The sequence below is a fragment of the Quercus robur genome, chromosome 10, assembly GCF_932294415.1.
Source record: "Quercus robur chromosome 10, dhQueRobu3.1, whole genome shotgun sequence".
Classification (NCBI taxonomy): Eukaryota; Viridiplantae; Streptophyta; class Magnoliopsida; order Fagales; family Fagaceae; genus Quercus; species Quercus robur.
Window position 1 is genome coordinate 42584787 of NC_065543.1, and position 22770 is coordinate 42607556.

The 22770-nt window shown below is 34.2% G+C and overlaps 2 protein-coding genes across 2 annotated transcripts; one reads left to right on the top strand and one right to left on the bottom strand.

Moving 5' to 3' along the window:
* The first annotated feature begins 2235 nt into the window (after positions 1 to 2235).
* Positions 2236 to 3392, top strand: LOC126703436 ((+)-cis,trans-nepetalactol synthase NEPS1-like). Its single transcript, XM_050402392.1, has one exon. It carries the CDS (start codon positions 2415 to 2417, stop codon positions 3213 to 3215), a length of 801 nt encoding a protein of 266 aa, XP_050258349.1. The 5' UTR covers positions 2236 to 2414; the 3' UTR covers positions 3216 to 3392.
* Positions 3393 to 3801: 409 nt separating this feature from the next.
* On the bottom strand, positions 3802 to 15262 carry LOC126704200 (disease resistance protein RGA2-like). The gene is made up of 16 exons (XM_050403223.1): positions 11751 to 15262; positions 10743 to 11000; positions 10395 to 10608; positions 10156 to 10240; positions 8913 to 9173; positions 8103 to 8738; positions 7914 to 8001; positions 7496 to 7558; positions 7078 to 7149; positions 6008 to 6085; positions 5812 to 5851; positions 5610 to 5701; positions 5023 to 5113; positions 4853 to 4940; positions 4632 to 4738; positions 3802 to 4415 (listed from the first exon to the last, which is right to left on the bottom strand). The coding sequence occupies exon 1, from the start codon at positions 15260 to 15262 to the stop codon at positions 11762 to 11764; it is 3501 nt and encodes a 1166-aa protein (XP_050259180.1). The 3' UTR covers positions 3802 to 4415; positions 4632 to 4738; positions 4853 to 4940; positions 5023 to 5113; positions 5610 to 5701; positions 5812 to 5851; positions 6008 to 6085; positions 7078 to 7149; positions 7496 to 7558; positions 7914 to 8001; positions 8103 to 8738; positions 8913 to 9173; positions 10156 to 10240; positions 10395 to 10608; positions 10743 to 11000; positions 11751 to 11761.
* Positions 15263 to 22770: the final 7508 nt, after the last annotated feature.

Genomic DNA, 22770 nt, shown 5'->3' on the forward strand with positions numbered 1-22770 from the left:
GAACGGTTATTAAGCAGATAACAATTCCACACATACTATATAAGGATTCTTCGATAAGAGGTAAGGCATTCAGACATTTTTATCTAAGAAAATACTCCCTTCTTACAGAGAATTCCAAGTTCACTAACTTCACCATCAGAGGACTTTTGGCCGATCCCCATCGGTCTCCTCTGATTGAGTGTTCTTGTTTATAGGATACAGCTCAAAGATCATCAGCGTTCAAGACTTATCAATCTACTGATATCCAAGGAACTATCAAATATATATTTAAAATTTAAAAATATATTATACAATTTCATTATTTACTTTTTTGCTTATCTTCTCAAATAAAACCTAAACCCTAAGTTCTCCTCATATATTTTGCGTTGATTTGGTGTTATGCTCAGGATTATTTGGTTATAAATTTGCTTTGGGGATTCTAGTCTTGTACCCCTATATAGGTTCATGCCCCTATATTAGTGTTGTTCTAATTCTCAATTTAATATTAATAATAGTAATAAAAAAAAATATATGTCCACCGTGATCCACGTGGGTTGAGTTAGGTTAGGCTAGACTCATGTGATGGGTTTGGTTGTGTTGGATTTTTTTTACCCCACCATGATGAGTTTGACTGATAAAACCCCTCTACCCAAACCATGCACACCCCTAGTTTCAACAAGTCAATCCGTTTTTTAACAAAACATAAGAGGGTCCACATCTGAAGACAAAACAACAAAAGTGAGTGTTTTTAGTTGTTCTAAGGTGGTTATTAAGAAACTTAAATCATATATAATCTAATAAAAAAAGAATTTGAATATATCAACTTCACCAATATATATATATATGAAAATTTTCAATTTCTTTCTAAACAACAAAATTAAAAAGCCAAAAGAGATTGATGAAAAATAGGTGAGAATTGAGAATGATGGGATGAGTAATAAAGTGAGAAAGAGCTGAAAATAATAATAGAGAAAATAAAAATGGGGAAAGTGAGAGAGAGTAACGAATGATATTTGTTATGACTACGAGCCAAGCCACTAAAGAGTACAACTCCCAACATCATCGATGAGAACTCACAACCACAATCTCACGCTTGGTACCATTTTTTAGGAAAATGAAATTAGGAATCATTTAATTATTTTTATGAAATGAGTTGCACGAGTTACGAATATGAATGTTTAGGGTTTTTTTTTTTACTTTTTAATGAGCTTTTGTTGAATATTTTATTAATTTATTTATGTTTGGCATAATCTTGTTTTTTGCACTAACATTTTATGTTATTTGGGCTCATTTTTATAAGAAATGTTATGTTCACAATATTTTCTCAACACTTTTGTAACAAATTTTAAGTGGTAGGTTATTATTGGTTATTACAAGTGGGAAAAAAAAAAAATTTAAGTGGTGGGTTCAAATTGGAGACATAAGCAACTTACCACCTATGATTTATTATGAAAGTACTGTAAAAATGTTGTGAAAGTAACACTTCTCTATTTTTGTTGTTATTTGAACTTTTATTTATGTTTTTGTTTAAGGGCTTAAGGATTATGGTTGGAGGGTTAAGATTATTTTTGTGAGTAATATTAGAGACACAACAAAATGTTGCAACAATTCTTATATTAGCATTAAAAAAAAATCAAATTGAGATTAAAAAGGCCCTCATGTGAGTTGCATTTTAATTTCAGAATGTTGTGAAATTATTGTAACATTTTATTCTATTCCAAGCATTATTCTTATTTTCATTGTATCCAAATTCTTGAGATTATCAACTCAAGGTGGTCAATATTTTTTTTAGGAAAGACAAAATGTGCTAATTTAAATATAATTGTGTTTTATATATATATATATATATATATATTGCAAGTATAATTTGTTTTTGGCAAGTACAGGTGGTCACAGGTCCTGTGACCACCTGTCCTGTGACCACCTGACTTGTATGTGCAGTCACCCTTGTTCCTATCTAGAGATCTAGCAAATTCAAACTTGATTACAAAGAATCCAGATTGATACCTTCTGGACGGCTGAGATAAAAAGTTAGAAAAATTCTCCTGATGAGCTATCCAATACAAGAAGATAAAAAATTAAAATTTTAAAAATTTACTCTTATTAACTGATCTTTCGGTGCAGATTCTTTTTTTTTTATTCTTCGGTGGAGATTCTTATCATCTCGGCAATTTACAAGTAGGGTATGACATAGGATTTGGATTTAATTTCAAACTCTTTGATAAAATTTTCATATGGGTTATTACAAAATAGACTGTATGCCACTTCTCACTTGATTGCTATTAAAAATGTGTGGAGACAATTAATTGTGATCTCGAAATAAAAGGATGAAAAATAGTATTTCTTTGGCCTTTATTATTACTTTATCCGAAATAAAGGTATTCGATTCTCAAAAAAAAGAAGGTATTCACTTCACTTGACTGAAACAAAACAAAATGGCACACTCGAACTCCACATCTTCAAGCAATAAGCTCCAAGGGAAGGTGGCCATAATCACCGGAGGTGCAAGTGGCATGGGTGAGGCCACGGCGCGCCAATTCGCCGCTCACGGCGCACGAGCCATTGTAATCGCCGACGTCCAAGACGAGAAGGGCCAAAAAGTGGCCGCATCAATCGGCTCCAACATCTGCACCTACATACACTGCGATGTCAGCGACGAGGAACAGGTCAAGAACATGGTAGACTCCACGGTGAAAGCGCACGGAAGCCTCGACATCATGTTCAGCAACGCGGGCATGGGGAGAGCGACCCTCACGTGCGATCAGACCGCGCTGGACATGGACATGTCGGCTTACGACAAGATTATGGCGGTGAACGCTCGTGGAATGGCGGCGTGTGTGAAGCACGCCGCGAAGGCCATGGTGGAAGGGCAAGTGAAGGGGAGCATAATTTGCACGGCGAGCATAGGGGCGAGCGTTGGTACCGAGAACTTCGCGGACTACGTGATGTCGAAGCACGCGGTGCTGGGGTTGGTGAGGTGCGCGAGCTTGAAGCTGGGGGCATATGGGATACGCGTGAATTGTGTATCACCAGGGACAGTTGGGACGCCATTGTTGAAGGAGATGCTCGGGTATGAAAATGAGGAAGAGGATAAGGTGGTAGAGTCGAATCAATACTTGAAAGATGGGGCTTTGAGGCCCAAAAACGTTGCTGACGCAGTGGTGTTTCTTGCTTCTGAGGAAGCTGAGTTCATCACTGGCCATAATTTGGCGGTGGATGGCGGGTATAAGGCTTAAGAGTTTGGGTAATAATCCATTAGAACGGTCCAGTTGTTCTTGCAGAATCAACAGTAGTTGAACCTGTTCAAAGGGCAACGAAAAATTTAACAACTAACATCTCTAATTGGCATTACTTTTTAACTTGTGATGGTAATTTTTTTTAATTTAAAATTTTAATGTTGGTAAATTGTTCAAGTGCATCTCTCTATTATAATATCTCATATTCTTTTGAATTGCCATATTCATATATGCTTAAAATTCCCTCTAAATGGAATACAAGCTTGGTTTCAAAAAGTGGAGAATGGATGTTAGGTTCAATCCTAATTTTTGGCATTCGAAGAGAAATGTCTGAAAAATTTTGGTGATATTCTGTTGTTTAAATAACATTTGGATCTCCCAAAATTTCAAAACTGAGATTAGGGTAAATCACAATGCCACATGAATCAAAGCTCTCTTAGATAACTTGATTTTTCCAAATGTTGTTAGGATATTTTGCATTATGATTTTGTGTTGGGCATTGCCCAAAAATAGGAAGAGGATGCCCCATCAAATGTGTCTTATATGGCTTAACATTGTAACAGCTAAGGTATTTTCAATATTGAAATGAACTGCAAATCCATCTGTAACCCTTTCATTAGTCTAATCATGGTGGCCAAAGAGTTAATTGGCCCTTTTATAGTCTAACAGGAAACACAATTTGAAAATGATTACAAGTACAAAACAAAGTGTTCCTGATAAACGTTATTTATATACAATGAACTACTATGAAAACTAAATCATCTTAGGAAAAATTTCTCAATATTAATAAAAGGGAGAAACACTGTAAAAGCTTTTGATCATGATCCACATACTTGGCATGTAATCTTGAGAACTCCAATTCTTTCTTGCCAAGGACAAGCTCTAGTTCAGAGCAAGTTTCAACGATGGTTGATGATGTCAAAGCTGAAAGTGAGACAGTAGAACATGTTTGGAGTGGCTATATTGTTTGATGGCTTGTGTAACACTGAGTAGAACCTGTGTATTCTATTTTTGGTTAGCGCTTTGTATAACCAATATCAGAATTGGTCCAACTCGTTCACAAGAATAAAAATTCACCCATTTATCAGAAGTTCAAATCAAAGAAGCCAGCATGGTCATGCATATACAGGAGGGTCAAACAATGTAAGAATGCCTTCTAGTTCTACTACTGTTGTGCATCTTGCTCTTTAGAATTTTCCCCTTCAAAAGATGAAGGAATGCAAAAAGTCATCAGAATCTATCAACAGAGTGGTAGTTTGAAGTTCGAGCTAACAAATATCAGTTTTAGTCATAACTGACTTAATTGTTAGAAATTTAAAGCCATATTTGTTAGTAATACAATTAATGTCTAAACCATATGTTACTAATTGAATAACAAAAAATATAAGTCAAGTTACAGAGATACACGTCCATTACCTTAACTACTAACAGTAGGGAAATATCCTCCAAACATTTGTATGAACTGGGGCACCCAAACAAGTTGGCCTCTTAAGTAGGACAACAAGGCTGATGAAGAGAGAAGACTGCAAACACTAATTGAAGTTAGTATTATTCAATGCTTTGGTAGAGATATGTAGAAGCTATTATTTGTGAAATGAAATCAATGTGTATAAGATGGCTAATCTCCATACGTATACCTCAATGTGCAGTAAAATGTTGAACTCACTGGCTATGAGGCCATGATAACAACATAAGATTCGATAGGTGGATGAACTATTATGAATTCTGTTTAGTAAAAAAGATCCATTGGTTAGTAAAGATATAGGAATGGAAGTAACTATGGTGTAAAAGCTTAGCCTCACATTACATATTGTTGGTTGTCAACATACTGGTGCCAACTTGTAGGAAACACAATGGATTCCTTTAGTATCCAAGGTTTGTGGACTGACCATAGAATCCTGTTCAACAAGTGGAACACATTAGCTATCCATTCTATGTTTGGGCAGTAAGGGCTGGAGAAAGACAATCATCATTCTTAAGGCCAATTAATGATCATTAGAAAATTTTCAGGGCTAAAAAACAAAAACTAAAAAAGAAAGAAAACTCAGAAATAGTAAAATGGCTTACCAAAACCCATAACTTAATCTTTGACAAAAAGTGAATCATATTCAACTTTCAACTTTCTCCTCTTTATTGGGAACAGTATCTTCTGCCATAAGTATAACAACAAAATTTCATAGTTTGTCATTGATTATATCTCAAGATTGAACATTCAAATCAAGATATCTATGATGATCATCAATATGTAAGTAGACTAATCACAAATGTAACATATAAAAGTGTTGAAGTCATTGCCTATCCCATATTATTCGAAATGATTATCTGAAAATTCTCAGGGATAAAAGTAAATAAAAAACAAAAGAAAGAAAACTCAAGAATAGTAATATGGCTTACTGAAATCCATAACTTGATCTTAGGTAAAAATGCATCAAATTCAAGTTACAAGTTGTTCTTCCTTATTGGGCTCCTCAATTTCCTGCAAATATCTAAAGACAGAATTTCATAGTCTCTATCATTGATTATTTCTAAAGATTGAATATTCAAATAAAGATATATATGATGATAACAGTATGTAAGGTTAATCACAGATGCATACCTCAGAATCTAGAAAAGTGTTGAAGTCCTTGCCACGGCGACTTTAAGTTAGGGACCCATAACATAAGATTTGAAAGAGGATGAATTGTCAGAAACTGAATATATTCAAGAAAGAAAAGAGCTATTTCTGATTATATAGATAGGAAATGGAAGCAACATGGCATAAAGTGTAAACCATAGGAAAGCCTAGTCCTTACTTGATGCATTGTCGAGGGTGATATCGAATATACCCAATCAACAATTGCAGATGCATACAAGTTATGGTTCCAGTTGACCTGCAACCAAAAATTTTTGAGGAAAAAATAAAAAGAAAGAAAACTCAAGACAATAAAATTAATGTAGCTTGAGATTCAATTGAAGCAATTCAATCATAAGTAATACAACTTACTGAACCTTACAATTTGATCTCAAAAGAAAAAAAAAAAGCTAACCCTCTCATTCAATTTGTTTTGAATTTCAAGTCGTACTTCCTTATATTGTACACTGTACAGTAAACCAGACTTTAAGTTTATCAACAAATCTAATTAAAATAGAATAAATAATTTTTCATTGATTATTTCTCAATTTCAAAACTAACTTCATATAAATTCAGAACATCAACAAATTTTGGTGGTCTTAAATTTGAATAACTAAAGAGCCTTATTAATCCAAAATTGATAAGTCAAAACTTAACAAATGAAGACAATATAATAGAAACTAAAAAGCCCCGATCAATACATTGTTGGTACTAGTAGCCCAGAATAAACACAACTCACACACGCACATAATCTCAAGAAGTTATGAACTAATTTTTCAAATGAAAATACTTGATTTCTGTTGTAGGGAGGAAATTTGAAGATCCAAGTATGCTATGCAGCAAAATATGTAGAACTATATAAGCAAACAAAAATTCTATGAAAACTATTAAAAAATAAGTGCATAAGCTATTCTATTTCAAAGTGAAATATTAAACAAAAGGATATTTGAGAAAAAAAAATACCAATTTTAGATTCTTTAGAGCTTAGATTAGGAATCAAAAGTTTATCTAGATATTTACAATCTTAAATTATCTATGCTGAAGTAAAAGAACTCTAATTGGGAAATGAAGTATTTCCAGCATCTGCTAGTTAGTAAGGTACCGCACCCTTCCCCCTGCTGATAGATATCTCAACTTCTTGCAAGTTGCATCTATTTGAAGACAGCTCATCAAATAAATGAAAGGTTCTCCAACTATAGTGGAAAGGCAACCACTCTTGCCAACTCTTTGATTTTCAAATATGTTACTTACGCTTGCTGAAAAAGACAAGGCAGCAACTTGTGCATAGGTCACCACCCAAATAATGTTTGATTTGCGTGCAACCTGAATTGTCAGACAACCTTTAAATAAAAAGGGGGAAAAAAAGTAAAAAGAAGCAAGTTCCTCCAACAATTCAACAAATGATTTTTAATTCTTCTATGGATCCAAATTACGTTACCAAAGTCAGATAACGCCACAATACAGAGTATGTAACTGGAAAATCATAATGAGTATGCAATTCAGCACATTTACTTCCCCATTTGATAGAATATGAGAATCTTTAGTAATAGAGAGTCTCAGCTTTAGATTTTGAAACGCTACCAATAATAGATCCATGTCTATGATTAGAAAATGTAAAAGAAAAAAAAGTTCCAAAATGAAAAACATGGAAAAGAGCAAATTACATTACCTTGAAGAATTCCATATAACTCACACAGAGTCATCAAACTCCTGCACTGTTGTCAATTTGCCACTGAAATACAAAGCAACAATGAATTTGAAAGGGAACAAAAAATTTAGTAAATAGTACACAAATTTTTTTTTTTTTTAAATAGTGATAATAAATTTTTTTGGAAGAGAGATAATAGAAGAGAAGAAAAAAGCTCGCAAATTTTAGAGAATAACAAAGAAGCAATGAAATCAATTTAGAAGTCCATCTATTGTGATTCAAAGTGAACAATCTTTTATCCCTGGTCCACTCTGACTACTTCTCTCTCCTTTTCAAAGTGAACAATAAAAAAAAAAGTCAGTTTTGGCTCTAATCGAAAGCTTCACAAGTGTATAAGTTAAAATAAACCTTTAACTACTGTGTCAAATCTTCCACTTACATGTCCAAAGAGAGGGATTGCACTCCATCTTTACTGGAAGGTAGGGGCATTCTTGTCCCTGGAATTCATTTCTTGAAGAGATACAAAGCTTCTCCACCCCAACACAATCAATATTAATGACTCAAACTAATGATATAAATGGGTATCAATATAATAAAGATAAAATGACATCTAAACTTACAAACTCACCTCAAAATTTTGTAGGTCCTGGAATTTGTAATAAGTAGGGGAAGAAATCTAATTGTTCCTATCCTTGCCACCATGACTGAGTTCAGCAGGAAATATCTTATTCCTTCTTTTCACTGGCTTGGATTTCATCAAAAAAGAGCACATGATGGCTAGAATTGATGTAAAGTGTCTATTTTTCATTTTTGAAAATGACATAGGTGATCCTTAATTTCCCTTTTCCCTTTGCTATGTATGCTTTTCTGAACTTAGAATGCACAAACGGTAACAAATATAATGCTAGAACTTTGAACTACAATTGAAAAGCTAGATTTGAAGAAAAGAGAGCAATTACTAGGCCAATTGTTAAAAGTACAAAAGCAAATCTGATAATTGGCTAAAGCTCAAGAACAATATAATATTGGGAAAATATCAATCATTTTGTGTGAATTTAAACTTTATCCATGACACTTATGCAAGCATTTATTAAAAAAAAAATTAAAAAGGAAAAAAATCCATTTTTCATGCATTATATTATGTTGGGGGAAGGGCAATAAAAAAGAAATTAACAAAACCTTTCCAAGAGAGTTAGACAGCTTAAGTAAACAAACCTTTTCACGCATTAGCGGACCTTGGTTGAAATTCAAGAACCAAGTCTTCCTATAGACACATTATGCCCAAATTATGAGAAAAGCTTGAAGAAAGTGAATATATTATGGAAGAAATAACAAATAATTTATGAATGAAATTTTGATATTTCATTCTTATATGAAAAAAAATACATACTAGTATTCAAGAAAGACAGAGCAGAAAGTCAGTTATGGACGGACTCACCACCAGCTTTTTCTGATATCACATGAGCTTCAAGATGCTACTAGGTGGATGACATAGCATTCAATCTGTTTTAGATGACAATCTTGGAAAACCCAGGGCATTACCTTCAGCTCATCCTTCCTTTTAATGATGAAAATCTTGGACAATAAAATATCTAATAGATTGCATAATGTGGTGAGGCATAGTATGGGAGCACATGCATCAGCTTTAGGGAATCATGATTGCCATATGTTGCTCCTAAGTAGAATCTTCCCTTCTCTTCTACAATGGGATACTAGGGCCATCAGTAATAGAAAAAACAATTATAATTCCACAAATACAAAAGGAACGTTACCCAACTATGTACACAAAGGATTATAATATGTAATGATTATTCTGAATAACCATCTCATATGAAAACATAGTTGTAGCACATGAAACAAGCACAAAAGATTCCTTAGTTTATTGTTATTAATGTATGTGGCCAGGGTTTAATATCCAAAACCAAAAACTTGAAGAATTTATTCTATTGAGCTCACTCACTAGTCTAGTTTCCAGAGTATGAAAGAGAAAAACTCCTCAAGTTCTTCAAAATTTGAATCCATCTTGAATAAGAGACCCAGTTAAGCATTAAGTAACTTGGAAAAACTGAGAAAGTCTGTAATCAAGAAAAGGAATAATAATTCCCTCTTTAATTTGAAGAAATCCTTCACTTTGTTTTGTGCACAAGGATCTTTTATATGAACTTACAATCTCTAATGCTCAATTTAATTAGCTAGCTTTTGAAGTTTCCAAATGCAAAAGCATAATGTATATGCCCATTGATTTTCAATGATTGAATGGCTAAATAAAGAACACAACATGTTGCTAGATTCATAAGAGAGACGAAACATGTCAACAATTTAGATAGAAAAAACAAAGGAAAAATATGAGGACGTGTGATGATTTGCCAAGTTTAGTTACCTTCAAGCATAAATTGTATTGTATTACTACAATATGGCGGTCCCAATTGTTGGGATATAAGTAATATTAAATTTCTTAAGTTCTTGCTCCAGTTGTACTAATAAAATAATACCAACAGTAATCATGTCAAAAGAAATTCATAGAATATTTTGGATTGACAAAATTTTCTTTTCCTTTTTCTATGCAACAGGTTTGTATATGTTGTAGGAAAAGTGATAGGGAAGAGGGGATCTTTGGCATGAATAGTATATTTGTTGGATTCATATAATACTTCATAAATGAGAAGAGAAGAAAATCTTACCAACTTTAAAGAACTTCTACAAAACTCCATTGAATTAGTCAATTGTTCTTCCAGCTGAATACAATATATATGTTGTCACTAGCACCTGCACATCAAGACAATATAGTTCATTAACAAAGAAAAAGATTGAGGGGAAACTAAACTGAGATAGGAAGAAAGTAGGGCAATTATGAATAGAATCGGTTGATTTAAGGTAAAGCATCAGAGAAGAGATGAGGATTAAGTTTAAGAAAACATACCACACATACTGTTGTAATAATATATATGTGAACTTCAAACAGATTCCTCTTTTTAAACCATTCCCCATCTTTGGACCAGGATGTATCGTCGCCCTCAACACATCTATTTATTTAAATTTGAGACTGTTATGAATGGATAGGCATAGCAATTTGGTGATCAAACGCATGAAATCCACTTTAGGGAGATAAGTAAGGTCCTTGCATCCTATAAGTACTAAATGTTGAAGAGAGAAAAGTTAGTCCAACAACTCTAGCAAATTGTACATTCCATAATGTCAACAATTTCAGAAAATAGTAGATGAAATAAAGAAATAAGAAGAATAGAAGATGAGATTTGGGCGAACTCACAAAATTTTAATGAACTCCAATCAGATAGGAATCAAATTGACACCCTCACTAGACTGTGTGCAATTGTTAGCCACTCTAGCAACAACCACAATAAGCAATAACTTCTAAGAAATTCTTGACCAATTTAAGAAACCTTCCACTTGGCTAACACCAGAGAACATCTCTTTAGTAAGGGAATTGGACCTCTTGAGGAGAGAAAATGTTAACCCATGATCCACTTAAGTACAGTATGCAGGTCTTGTATGAAACCATCCGTTTCTACTAGAGCAGAATGTTAGGGCCATTAGTAACAAAAAATAATTAGTTTTAATTCAGAAATGCTAAATCCATAAAATAAGATCCACTCAAGCCATCAAAAACAAAAAAACAAAAAAATCATGGGAAATTTTTATACAAAGAAAACTTCAAATGCAAGTATTGCTTTTGACTTTACAAAGTTCTACAGTTTATAAGGTCTTAAAAAAAATTATATAAATAAATTTAAGAGCTTATCTCTTAAAGAGATTAAGAGAGATAAGCTCTTAAAATTTTAAATCCACCAATAATTGAATTGTTAAATAAAATTACAAAATAGTAGTGGGAGTACGTTATAAATTTTAATAGCAAAACCAGAGGAAAAAACAAGTTTGGTTGGCAAGTTAGATACCTCTGCGCCTAAATTGTAAATTGTATCCATCCCAATGTTCAGATTTTTTGAAGGTTTGTCCAATTGAGTGACGGTCCAACAGTAATCTAATCATGCCAAAATAATTTTATAAAAATACTACCGAATATTAAATTCAATGATAGAAGAGAACAGAATATGCAATCCAGGATACTTTAACTGATCTGATCAGAAATTGCCAAAACATTTATAAAAAAAAATAAAAAAAAAAAAAAAAAAAAAAAAAAAAAAAAACAAAACAAAAGAATTTGGCGGAAACTTAAAAAGAGAAAAGAATTGGAGGCAATCAAGAATATAATATTGATTTAAATGAGAGTATGATAAGTGGATTTGACTACACATACCGCTTGTTCGCTTAATAGATTCTGATATCTGGAATATGGGCAATTCTGTACCGCTCTTTTCCACCAATTGCACAACTTTCCTTTAACTTGGAGCAACGGAAGATTTCCAGAATTTGAAGAGAAGAAAGCTTGGTCAACCACTCAGGCAAAGTTTCCATGGCTTCAAAGTGAGATATGAAGAGACTTTCAAGGGCAGTCAAGACTTGAATATTGTCCGGTATGGACTTAAGATTAGGCCAACCTCTCAATTCTAAATGTTGCAGGGATGCGTGCAAGTGTTCGATAGAAACGAGACTCGGGAAATCATCCAGCTCCTCACAAAACTTGCCAATCGCCAAAGTCTTCAAGCGGGTGAGAGATTCTAAACCCTTTGGGAGACTCGTCAATTTAGGACAATGACAAATTTGTAATTCGACAAGAGAATGCAATCCTCTTAAATCAGGTATTGATATCAGATTATCGCAATACCTAATTTTTAATTGAGTAAGAGAATGCAATTGTCCTAGATTTGGAATTGATTTCAATCTGTCACAACGCTGAATCTCTAGTAGGGTAAGAGACGTGCATGATTGTAGCCCAGTAGGTAGAATAACACAACCAGATATCTCCAAGCGATGAAGATGGGATGGGACACCTTGTATTTGTAATTTCCAACAGACTTTTATTTTAAGCGATCGAAGAGAGGTGCAGAAGGCCCATACATCCTCATGTGACACGATGGACACCAAATCGGCCCATCCCGCTACCGTCAGAGACATGAGACTCGCATTTTTTTGCAATAACTTCTCTGGCAGACAAGCAAGTCCTGAAATATTCCAAACCTCGAGGGACGTGAGTGTGGTAAGCTTGCTGATAATGTTTTCAAATGTCGTGCTACCCATGTCCCTAATGAGTAATTTCTTAAGACTCGAAAAATAACATGGAGCACTTTTCAGTTGGTTACAAAATTGAATGCTCAACTCCTCAAGGCAAGGAAACACCATTAGGCCTGTTGTTGTTGCTGGCTCCATCACATCCGTCCATTCCTCTAGATTGGGCATTCTACTCAAATCAAGTTTTCTCAAAGCTGGGAACAATATAGTGCCATCACTTCCATTATTATAGTTACTGTAAAACTCAGTTCCTATACGTCTTACACCATCCATACCTTTTATTGTAAGAACCCTAAGATGGGGTAGAAGCCCAAGAGTGGGAAGAACCTCACATTTTCTGCAATTGCCAAATTCGATCTCAATCAAATTGCCAAATAGCAGAGACATCCATGATGGGAATTTCTTTCCTCCAAAGCCATCAATTGCTAAGCTCTTCAAATGTCGGTGAGGCTTGAGACCTTCCAACACCTCTTCATCATTCTCGTGGTTGCCTTCTCTTTCCGATCCCCGTCTCGTCCAGTAAAATCTCAACTTGTATATTTTGGCCTTTTCTTCTAAATTTGCTCTTCGGGCTTCTTCTCTATCTCTCACATGCCCTAGATTCCAGAGGTTTAATTTTCCTCTAAGTTGATTTAAGCATCCCAATTCCTCGATCCGATGACCTGCATCTTGACCCACAATAAAACATGGCAATGTTTGTAGACACGTCAATTGCCCTATATCCTTAAGTTTTTCATAAAAGCCATAAGGGATATAAATATGCCTTAAGTTTATCAATTGTTTTAGATCTTCAGGAGGCTCTCTGACATTTCGGCAACCTTCGATTCTTAAAGTTTGCAAATTGTAGAGTTTGGTGATGGACTTTGGTAATGCTTTGATGGATAAACTTGCGACGCTGAGAAGCCTCAAATGTATTAAAAGGCCAACTGAACTTGGCAATTCTTTTATAGAGTTTCCATTTAATTTTAGAACACGTAAGCAATTAAAATTTAATAACGTGTTGCCAAGCACAACATTTTTAGAAACAAATGTGCGCAATTTCCTAACATCATCTTTTGAAGATGGAATTCTTGGTATAATTTTACCATCAGATTCAATAAATAAATATCGTGTGTGACTGATGTCACCCTCCAAATCCTTATTCAAAAATAAGGTCTCAGATTTTGAAACTGAGAGTGCAAGATCATGTACCAAATCATGCATCTTGCAAATGATAATATTATCAAACTCATCCTTTTTCTCATCTTGAAATAAGGAATTTGCCAACAAGATGTCAAAATACATGTTACCAATATCCTCCATTACCACACAACTTCCTTGAGATGGTTGAAGGAACCCTTCAGCCATCCAAAACTGAATTAACTCTTCCTTTGCAATCATGTAATCTTTAGGAAAAATTGAACAATATGCAAAGCATTTTTTAAGAGATGGTGATTGCAGATGATCAAAGCTCAATTTTAATATTGGTAACATTTCATCTCTAACATGTGGGTAATTCCAAATTTCATTGTTTTGAATTGCTAACCATTCATTTTTTACTTTTTTACGAGCCATTGTCCCTCCTAGGACTTTTGCTGCTAATGGGACCCCTCCACATTTTTTGGCAATATCATATCCGATAGCCTCCAAATCTGGAGTTAATGGAATTGAAGATACTTTTTTCTTGATTATGGACCAGCATTCTGCATCAGGTAGTCTTTCTAAGTGATGCCGGGGATGTGTCTCCATGATTTCTGCCACCTTGTCACTACGGGTTGTAACAATAATACTGTTTCCAGTATTTGACATAATTCCTAACAAGCAATCCCTTAATGTATCCCATTTTAGTAGAACTTCATTCCATACATCATCAAGAATTAGAAGAAATTTTTTCCCCTGCAACTCTTTTTGAAGGTTTTGAAGTACTGTATTCTTACTTACTGAAAGACTTGAGTTATTGGTAAGGGATTCAAGAATCCCTCTTAAAATATTTTTGTCATTAAAATCATCAGAGACACATACCCACATTGTCTTATCAAAATGTTTTTTTACTAGCTCATGATTGTACACTAGTTTTGCAAAAGTTGTCTTTCCCAAACCAGCCATGCCGACTATAGGAATGACGGAGAGTTGTTGATTGGTTGCACTAGTCAGCAAGCTCACTATTTTTGAAACTTGACTTTTCCTTCCTACAACTTCTGAATGATCAAGAAAGGAGTCTGTCTCTCTAGTTGGAACAATCTCAACATTTGAATCTACTGACAATATTCTAGCAAGTCCAAACCCATTTGCCAACCCATGTACTTTTGCTAGTTTTTCCTGAACAGCCTTAATTTTTTTCGCCATGGAGAGACTGAAAATAAATGGGTCGAGGAAGTTTACCTTTCTCTTCCTTTCGTTTTCGACCTCTATCTTTTGCCGGAGATTCTCGTACATAAACTCGTCCAGCACATCGTCAGCTTCATAAGCAACATCTTCAAGCTTTTGGAGCCAAAGCTTCACAGACTCATCTCTCACTTGTCTTCTCTCGGCATCAGTCAAAACAGCTCGAATCATGGTTAATGATTCACCAAGCCCTCTCAGCTCCTCCTTGCAGCTCCGAGCATTGCCGATCAGCTCAGTAGCAAATGAAATCACCCTGCTTACGATTTCCTCTGCCATCGTGCTCTGATGATAAGTCAAAAATAAATTGAAAACCATTCATAAACTATAGAAGAACTGGTGATGCGTCAAAAAACTAACAACTATTATTGATGGAAGAGTGAAACTATAGAAGAATTGTGCTTGTGATGCGTTAAAGACTTAACAGCCATCGTTTTCTTCTTCTTTCTCTTTTTCTTTCTTTTTTTTTTTTAATAAATTGTCTTCATTTTCTAATGAAAAGTAATTGTAAAGTTTGTAAACATAATTGGTTAGAAGTATCTAGTTTGTAAATGATCAAATGAGCATTGCGTGCTTTCATTACCACAAGTACAACAACTGTAGTGGAATAGCAAAAAATGATCTGTTGCATGCATGTATAAAGATGATTTAGTTCTTAGATTACACCTTTGAGAACGACAATTTTGTTCCCATACAGGGGTAAAAAAGTAAATAACAGAAAAACACTTTTCCTTCTTCACAAGGTGGAGGATCAGGTTTGAGTTATGAAGCAGAAATTGATAGTCATAGTCATAACAATATTGATGAAAACAATAATAAGATGAAGCACAAATTATTTCCAGAACAGAGTCTTACTTGGCAATGTGAAAACTTGAATTTCTTCTTTGAGAATCAATGCACTTGTTGATCTTTTGTAATAAGAGATTACAATTTTGGAATTTGAGATTACAAAATAAGGAAAATGGTAAAAAAAGAAGAGGATGGGAAGAGGATGGGAATTGGCCAGTTCACTAGATGATCACAACCATCCATCTGGAGAGGGTGGATCCCATCACCTGTCTTTTCATGGTCTTTTAGGTCCAGGTGTCAAGTTCCACCCCCTTCCTTTCCTTGCTTACACCATAATAGCACAGTTACCTAAGTACTAACTAGAAGTTACAACACTTCTCTGAAATAGAAGAAAAAGAACCAGATCGAAGAGTTCAACTTTTTTAAAGTAAAAAATTGGCTAACTAATTGACCCATAATGAGAAATGACAAGCTTAGATAGAACTTTGTCAAATCAGAGCCACCAAATCCAACAGAGGTAGATTTGGATAGTCCCAAGCGCCTCTCAGTACAACTCCATGCCGATACATTTTCCCACCATGCTTTGAGAAGATAAGATAATAATGGTAGTGTGGGGGTACACTAAAAAAGTTTTGATTTTTTACACAAATAATAATTAGGTCTATATCTGGATTCTAGCTAGGGCTATCTAACGCTTCTTGTGTGAATTAAAATGATCCCAACCCTGCTCGTTAGTGGCAGTGTAAAACTCCCACATTGCTTGTGGCTTAGTGAAGTTAACAAATGCATACCCTTTGTTAAATCCTGTGCTGCAAAAAAACAAAAGAAAAGGAAAATCGGGGAAGCTAATTACAATACTTGAGTACCTTAAAAAAGAAAAACAAGGTACTCAAGTTTTTTAAACTTGAGTACCTTTAAGAGGTTTCCTCTTATTTCAAGTGACTCACCTATTTAAAACTCAATTTTGTGAAACTTGAGTACTAAAATGTGGTACTCAAGCTTAAAATACCATTGTTTGAGTACTCGAGTACTCCAATAGTTTGAGTACTATTGGAGTGCTCTTACTTTTTTTTGCGGCAAAAATAGCCAAATACCACATTTTGGTAAAATTTATGTCAAATTAACACTATTTTGAAAATATGTAGCAAAGTACCATGCTTTAGTACTCGAGTTTCACAAAATCAAGTTCTAAGCAACGTGGTATTTGGCTATTTTTGCCTTGAAAAAAAAAGTAAGAACACTCTAATATCTAGGAAACCAATTAATAAATTAGTATCTCTGTGTGCAATAATAGAGATGCATTTCTCTCTTTTTTTTATTTGGAAATATTGAAGCTTGACATTCATAAGCACATACCCGCTAGAGAAAGGGAAAAACATAATATAATTGAATGAAACGCAAAAAGGCCAAAATCCAAAAAAGTTGGAGAAAAAAATACAGCATCATTTTAGTATACATATGAAAGTTCATCGCAGTAATTGAAAATATTCTTGGACTCAAACTCTAAGGGCTGTTTGGTAGAGAAATTTGAATAATGTTGTTTATATTTTTCTAAAATATGTGTGGGTGAAAAAGTGTATGAAAATATGTATAATATTATTTAAAAACTAAAAATATGTGTTTAAAATGCTCTACCAAAAGAGACTAAACATCACAAAAGTGATATAAAGAGCCTAATAAGCTGTATGACTAGGAGAAGTTAATTCCATAAAACGCAATTTTATCCGGAGTAAACAACTTGACAGGCTTTGGTCCATCAACATGTAGCAGTCTTCCTTGTTACTTCACATGCATCTACATGTGACACTTTTGGCTCTATCTCTTGTTCATCTTCCAAGAAATTGCTCCTTTATTCGCAATTTTATCCGGAGTAAACAACTTGACAGGCTTTGGTCCATCAACATGTAGCAGTCTTCCTTGTTACTTCACATGCATCTACATGTGACACTTTTGGCTCTATCTCTTGTTCATCTTCCAAGAAATTGCTCCTTTATTTCGTTGTCTCTTGATAGTACACCGTGCATGGAGGCACTTTCTGCTCTAATCTATCTATTGTCAATTGTCATCTTCGAATAAATTGCTCCTCTATTTCTTTGTCTCTTGATAGTACACTCTGTATTTTGTCCTTTAGCAGACTCCTCCAGCTGGATGCCATTATTTAGAATTATATTTGATCTTTTTTTAATCTATTTTTATATATTAATCGATTAATTCATTAATTTATCTTAAAGTTTAAGAGAGAAAAACTTTTTTTTTCTTGATGGAAAGGAAATTTTATTGAACAGAGAAACAAAAAACAAACAAAGGCTAGCTTAGCTTTTCCCTCCTAATTACAGAAGCAGCTATCCTAAGAGCATCCACAGCAGGTGTGGCAAATGTGCTAAATGTCAAATATTTGGCACATTTGCCACACCAAACACAAAAATGGAGCTTTATGAGATGTGTCAAATCCCAAAAATTATACAACATGGCTACAGTACCGTTGCAAATTTGCAACGGTACAGACAGATGTTGCAAAAGTTTTATTACTTTATATTCCCTTTTCTCTCTCCTCTCTCTTCATTTTTTCTTTTCTCTTCTCTCTCTCTCTGGTTCCCTCTCTCTTCTCCCTATACCGATTCCCTCTCTCTTCGACCAGTCCAGGATGTTCACCGTCAGCGACAATGGCGTAGCTCCGACGACGACAGCGCGCTCCGCCACGCTCGATCTCGCTCCAGCCACTCGATCTCACCCACGCTCCAGCTATGCTCGATCTCACCCATGCTCCAGCTACGCTCGATCTCACCCACGCTCGATCTCGCCGATCTCACCCCGAGGCCGCCGTCGATCTCACGCTCAGCCACGCTCCTACCACTCTGCCTCTCTCTGGTTGTGGGTTTTTTTTTTTTTTTTGGCTGCAATTTGGGTTGATCTGATGGTGGTGGTGGGCTGTGGGCTATGGGCGGTGATAGTGGTAGTGGTGGTGGGCTGTGGGGGTGATGGCCCTCTCCTCTCTATTTGAATCGATACAAGTAGAGACTACATGTCCGGTATGATAAAAGTATTCAAGCGTGAAGGTGAAGTTGGGTCTGACCTTCATAGATTAAGGTCAATATTGGATCAAATTAAAACTACCTGGATTAATTAAAAGCTGCTTAGATCAACTCATAAGTTTTTCTCTCTTAAACATTGACTACTACATAGTGGGCTTTATGCCTCTTGAGTCTTCCGTGGGAAGCTCTCTCTCCTAGTGAGACTAGTATCTTCCTTGTGAAGCTGAAAGTGGTTCTCGCTTACTTTCTTCTTTTCCTCATTCTAGTGACGCAATCAGGTGGATCTCGATCTCTCTCATCTTTTCCCTTTCACTGGTGAGTTCTTTCCTCTTATCTTATCCTTCTCATACTGTAGTGTATTTGGTACTTGGTTTTGGGTCTTTTTGCTATCCGTGGCTGTGGCCATGGATGAGATTGATGTTGAAACCATTACAAATCAAGCCAAAAAATTTAGTTGGTTAAAAGGTAAAGTTGATTTAGAGGTGCTTCCCTCATCCAAAGAATCATCTAAACGGCTCCTTATTGGTAAAATCTTGTCAAAAAATTCCTTCCCTAAGGCTCTAGTTAAAGAAATTCTGGTTAAAGCTTGGATCCTTATAAACGATTTTGATGTTGCTCTAGTGGACAAGAATGTTTGTGTTTAGTTTTAATCATGAGGCAGATGTCAGACCTGCTTGGGATCGAAGACCTTGGCTAATAAAGGCGGAACACTCAATTCTTAAACGATTCAGTGACTGTCCAGACCAGAGTGTTGATGAAGAAGATTAAGGTCTTTTCAGTCTTGCACTATCGTAACTTTTGACCATTTTTGGCATTATGCAATCAAACAGTTTTCACTTTATCTTCTATTTAAGAACTTTACACATGCACTTGTCTACATTGTCTCTTGCTGACTAAGCTTGGTTGCAGCAACGAACCCACAGCTACACGAAGGGGCTTGGGCCATGGTCCCCCCTTGAATTTCTTGTTTCTTTATTCTTTACTTTTGAGGGAGGATTTATTATTTATATTCCCAAAAATATAAAGTTATTCCCCTAAAAAATTATATACATAAAAGTTGTTTTTTTAAACCCATCTTTTTTTCTTTTATAAGATTTGAATATTGAAAATATAATTGTTAAATTACATGTACTTATTATATTATTTTTGTTTGTAAAATTACAAAAATAAAAAATAAAAACTATATCAATAATGTCATGTTTAACTTTCAAATTTTTGTGGTAAAAAATTATGTATACTGATGGGAATGACGAGAACACATTACCCTGACGAGGTCAACCTAGTGACGAGGTCAACCTAGTGACGAGGTCACCTCTGACGACGAACAAGCCATCACCGACGAAGAAAGGAAAACCATTCAATGGTGCCAGCAAGTAACCTGGGCAGTTACAAAACCAGCAAAACAGACCGTTGGAGCCTAATAAAAGCCCCATAATTGGGCTGGAGGCGTTACAAAAGAGAGGTATTAACACCCCAACGGCTAGCAGTCAAGACCACATATATAAAGTCCTTACGTTGGCAGCATAAGGTACATAGATACTGAGACTCTGAGAAAATACCTCTTACTTTCTAGTTCTGTGAATTGCTTTATTGTTCTAACTTTGGCATCGGAGGCGTTGTGGCAAGCACCACACCGGTGACCCCTTTTAGAAGATACCCAAGTGTTGACGGGGAGTTCCATCTGCCTACTACGACTGACGAGTTTACACTTCATCATATACAAAATAAATTTATTGATCGAATAATAAATAACACCTGATTGGAATGAAATTTGACATGCATGTTAAAAACATAAAAAAAAAATATACAATCTAACAATTAAAATTTCAAAATTCATATTTAATAAAAAAAAATGTAAGAAGAATTTAAATAATTTCTCTCTAAACTAATTTAGAAAGAAACCTGTTCAAAAAATATGTGAAAGAACCCAATAAAAAAAAAAGTTAGGCTTCACATTTATGTGATTGATTCTAAGACCAAATATGTCGGTAAGATGTTGTTTTTAAAAAATACTTATTTTTTTTTCCATTGGTATTTTTAGAAACGGTTTTTTTCCCCCTTTATTCAAATGACTTTTGTTGTTAAGTTGTTTGTGATCCAAAGTTTAAAAAAATTGATTTTTTTTTAAATTATTTATCCTTGGTAATATTAATCAATTTTTTAATTCCAAAATATTAAATATATAAATAGATAATATATAGAAATTTTATTTGTTTGGTAATTTATGGGAAATATAACTATAATATTTGACTTTTTCAAAAGAAATATACAAATAATCACAAAGTTATTTTGTGTGTTTTCTTTTTATTTATTTATTATTTTTTATGGGATGTATTTTCTTTCATTGATTGGACAAAGAAATTTATTTAGAATAATGCTAAAACTACTATAAACTTTAATACACAGGATTTACAAAATAGATGTATCAATTTTTAAAACATAATAAAAAAAGTATTACATTGTTGATGTAGCGCCAATTATATTTATTATTACATTAATTTGTAAATATTTTGTAATAAAGTTGGAAGTAGGTTTGGTTTTTTTAAATTTATTTATTATGTTATTGATGTGGTAGTAATCACGATTATTGTCACATCAATTTGTAATTTTTTTTAATTAAAGAGAAAAAATTAAGCATGTTCCCTGATTAAACTCAAGTATCGACCAAAAAAATACAAACATCGTTATATTTTTCAAAGACAATTAATTTCAATATAACTATGTGTATGAATTTATGTATTACTCTTCTTCTTTTTTTCTTTTTTTTTACATGAACCATATGTATTACTTAAGTAACTATATCTAAAGTTTAACCTTTGTAAAACTAGTAGTAGCTTGAACAATTTTCTTGTTGATATTTTGTATTTTCAGCTTCATTTTTTTTTTTTTTTTAAGTTACAAAAGTTAATTAAGATCCTAATTTTGTCTCTGCTTCTTTAGTAGTTCTAGGACCACAACTTTTTTTTTTTTGTCACAGCTTTGCCAAAATTTTAATATGATAAATTGAGAGTTGTTGCCTATCACTTCCACGTGGATGATCATTATTTTTTCTTCACCATTCATAGATTACTACATCAAAGTTGTGACAAAAAAAAATTGTAATTCTAGATTTTCTTATATTTGTTTGCAAATCATCTTATTCAATGGAGTTTGGCTTCCTTCTAGTTCTTTTGAACATTAGAGGCGACACAGGACTAATGCTTAGCATAAAATATAGATACTTGCCAATCTTGTCTTGTGTGCACAAGAGCTGTAAATGAGCTAAGATTTGTCGAGTAGTGAATGTTCAAGCTCGGCTCGACATCAAAAGTAGAATATTCAAGCTTGGCTTGAGCTTGATACGAGCCTACAAATAATGTTCAAGCTTGAGCTTGTTATAAAATATAAAATCTTGAGCTTAGCTTCGCTTGGCTTGATTCATTGGTCAAGCCAAGCTCGAGCTCAATATCAAGCCCAAACTCAAGCTCAATATCATGTTTTTTAACTTGAGATCGAACACAAGTATATTATCAAGCCTATATCAAGTTTATTATTTAGCCTATTTGGTTTGGATGGGTGGTCTCAACTTATAATTAATTAAAGTCTTAGAAGGATATGAGTTTACTTGTCAAGCTCATATCAATTTTATTACCAAACTCATAAATAAGCCTAAGCTCAACTTGTTTTGTTACTTTTGTATCGAGCCTTGGTGTTCACAATAAGCTTGTTCATGAACAATATTTTTTACTTGGGCTTGGCTCATTTATTAAACAAGCCTAAAACTAAAGCTTAAGCTTGGCTTGTTTATAAACAAACAAACATGAACAAGCTTTTTATCGAGCCAAGCCCAAGCTATTTATGAACGGCTTGGTTCATTTACAGCCTGAAAAGATGGAAGCCTCACTTTGTTTAATAAACACTTTACATTTTATATTCTTTTTGGATAATTCACATGAAATTTTCTACATTGGCTCTTGGTGCTTGTGC

What these genes read in the sequence shown, in the direction of transcription:
- LOC126703436 (XM_050402392.1), top strand. Translation starts at nt 2,415, where the DNA reads ATGGCACACTCGAACTCCACATCTTCAAGCAATAAGCTCCAAGGGAAG.
- LOC126704200 (XM_050403223.1), bottom strand. Translation starts at nt 15,262, where the DNA reads ATGGCAGAGGAAATCGTAAGCAGGGTGATTTCATTTGCTACTGAGCTG.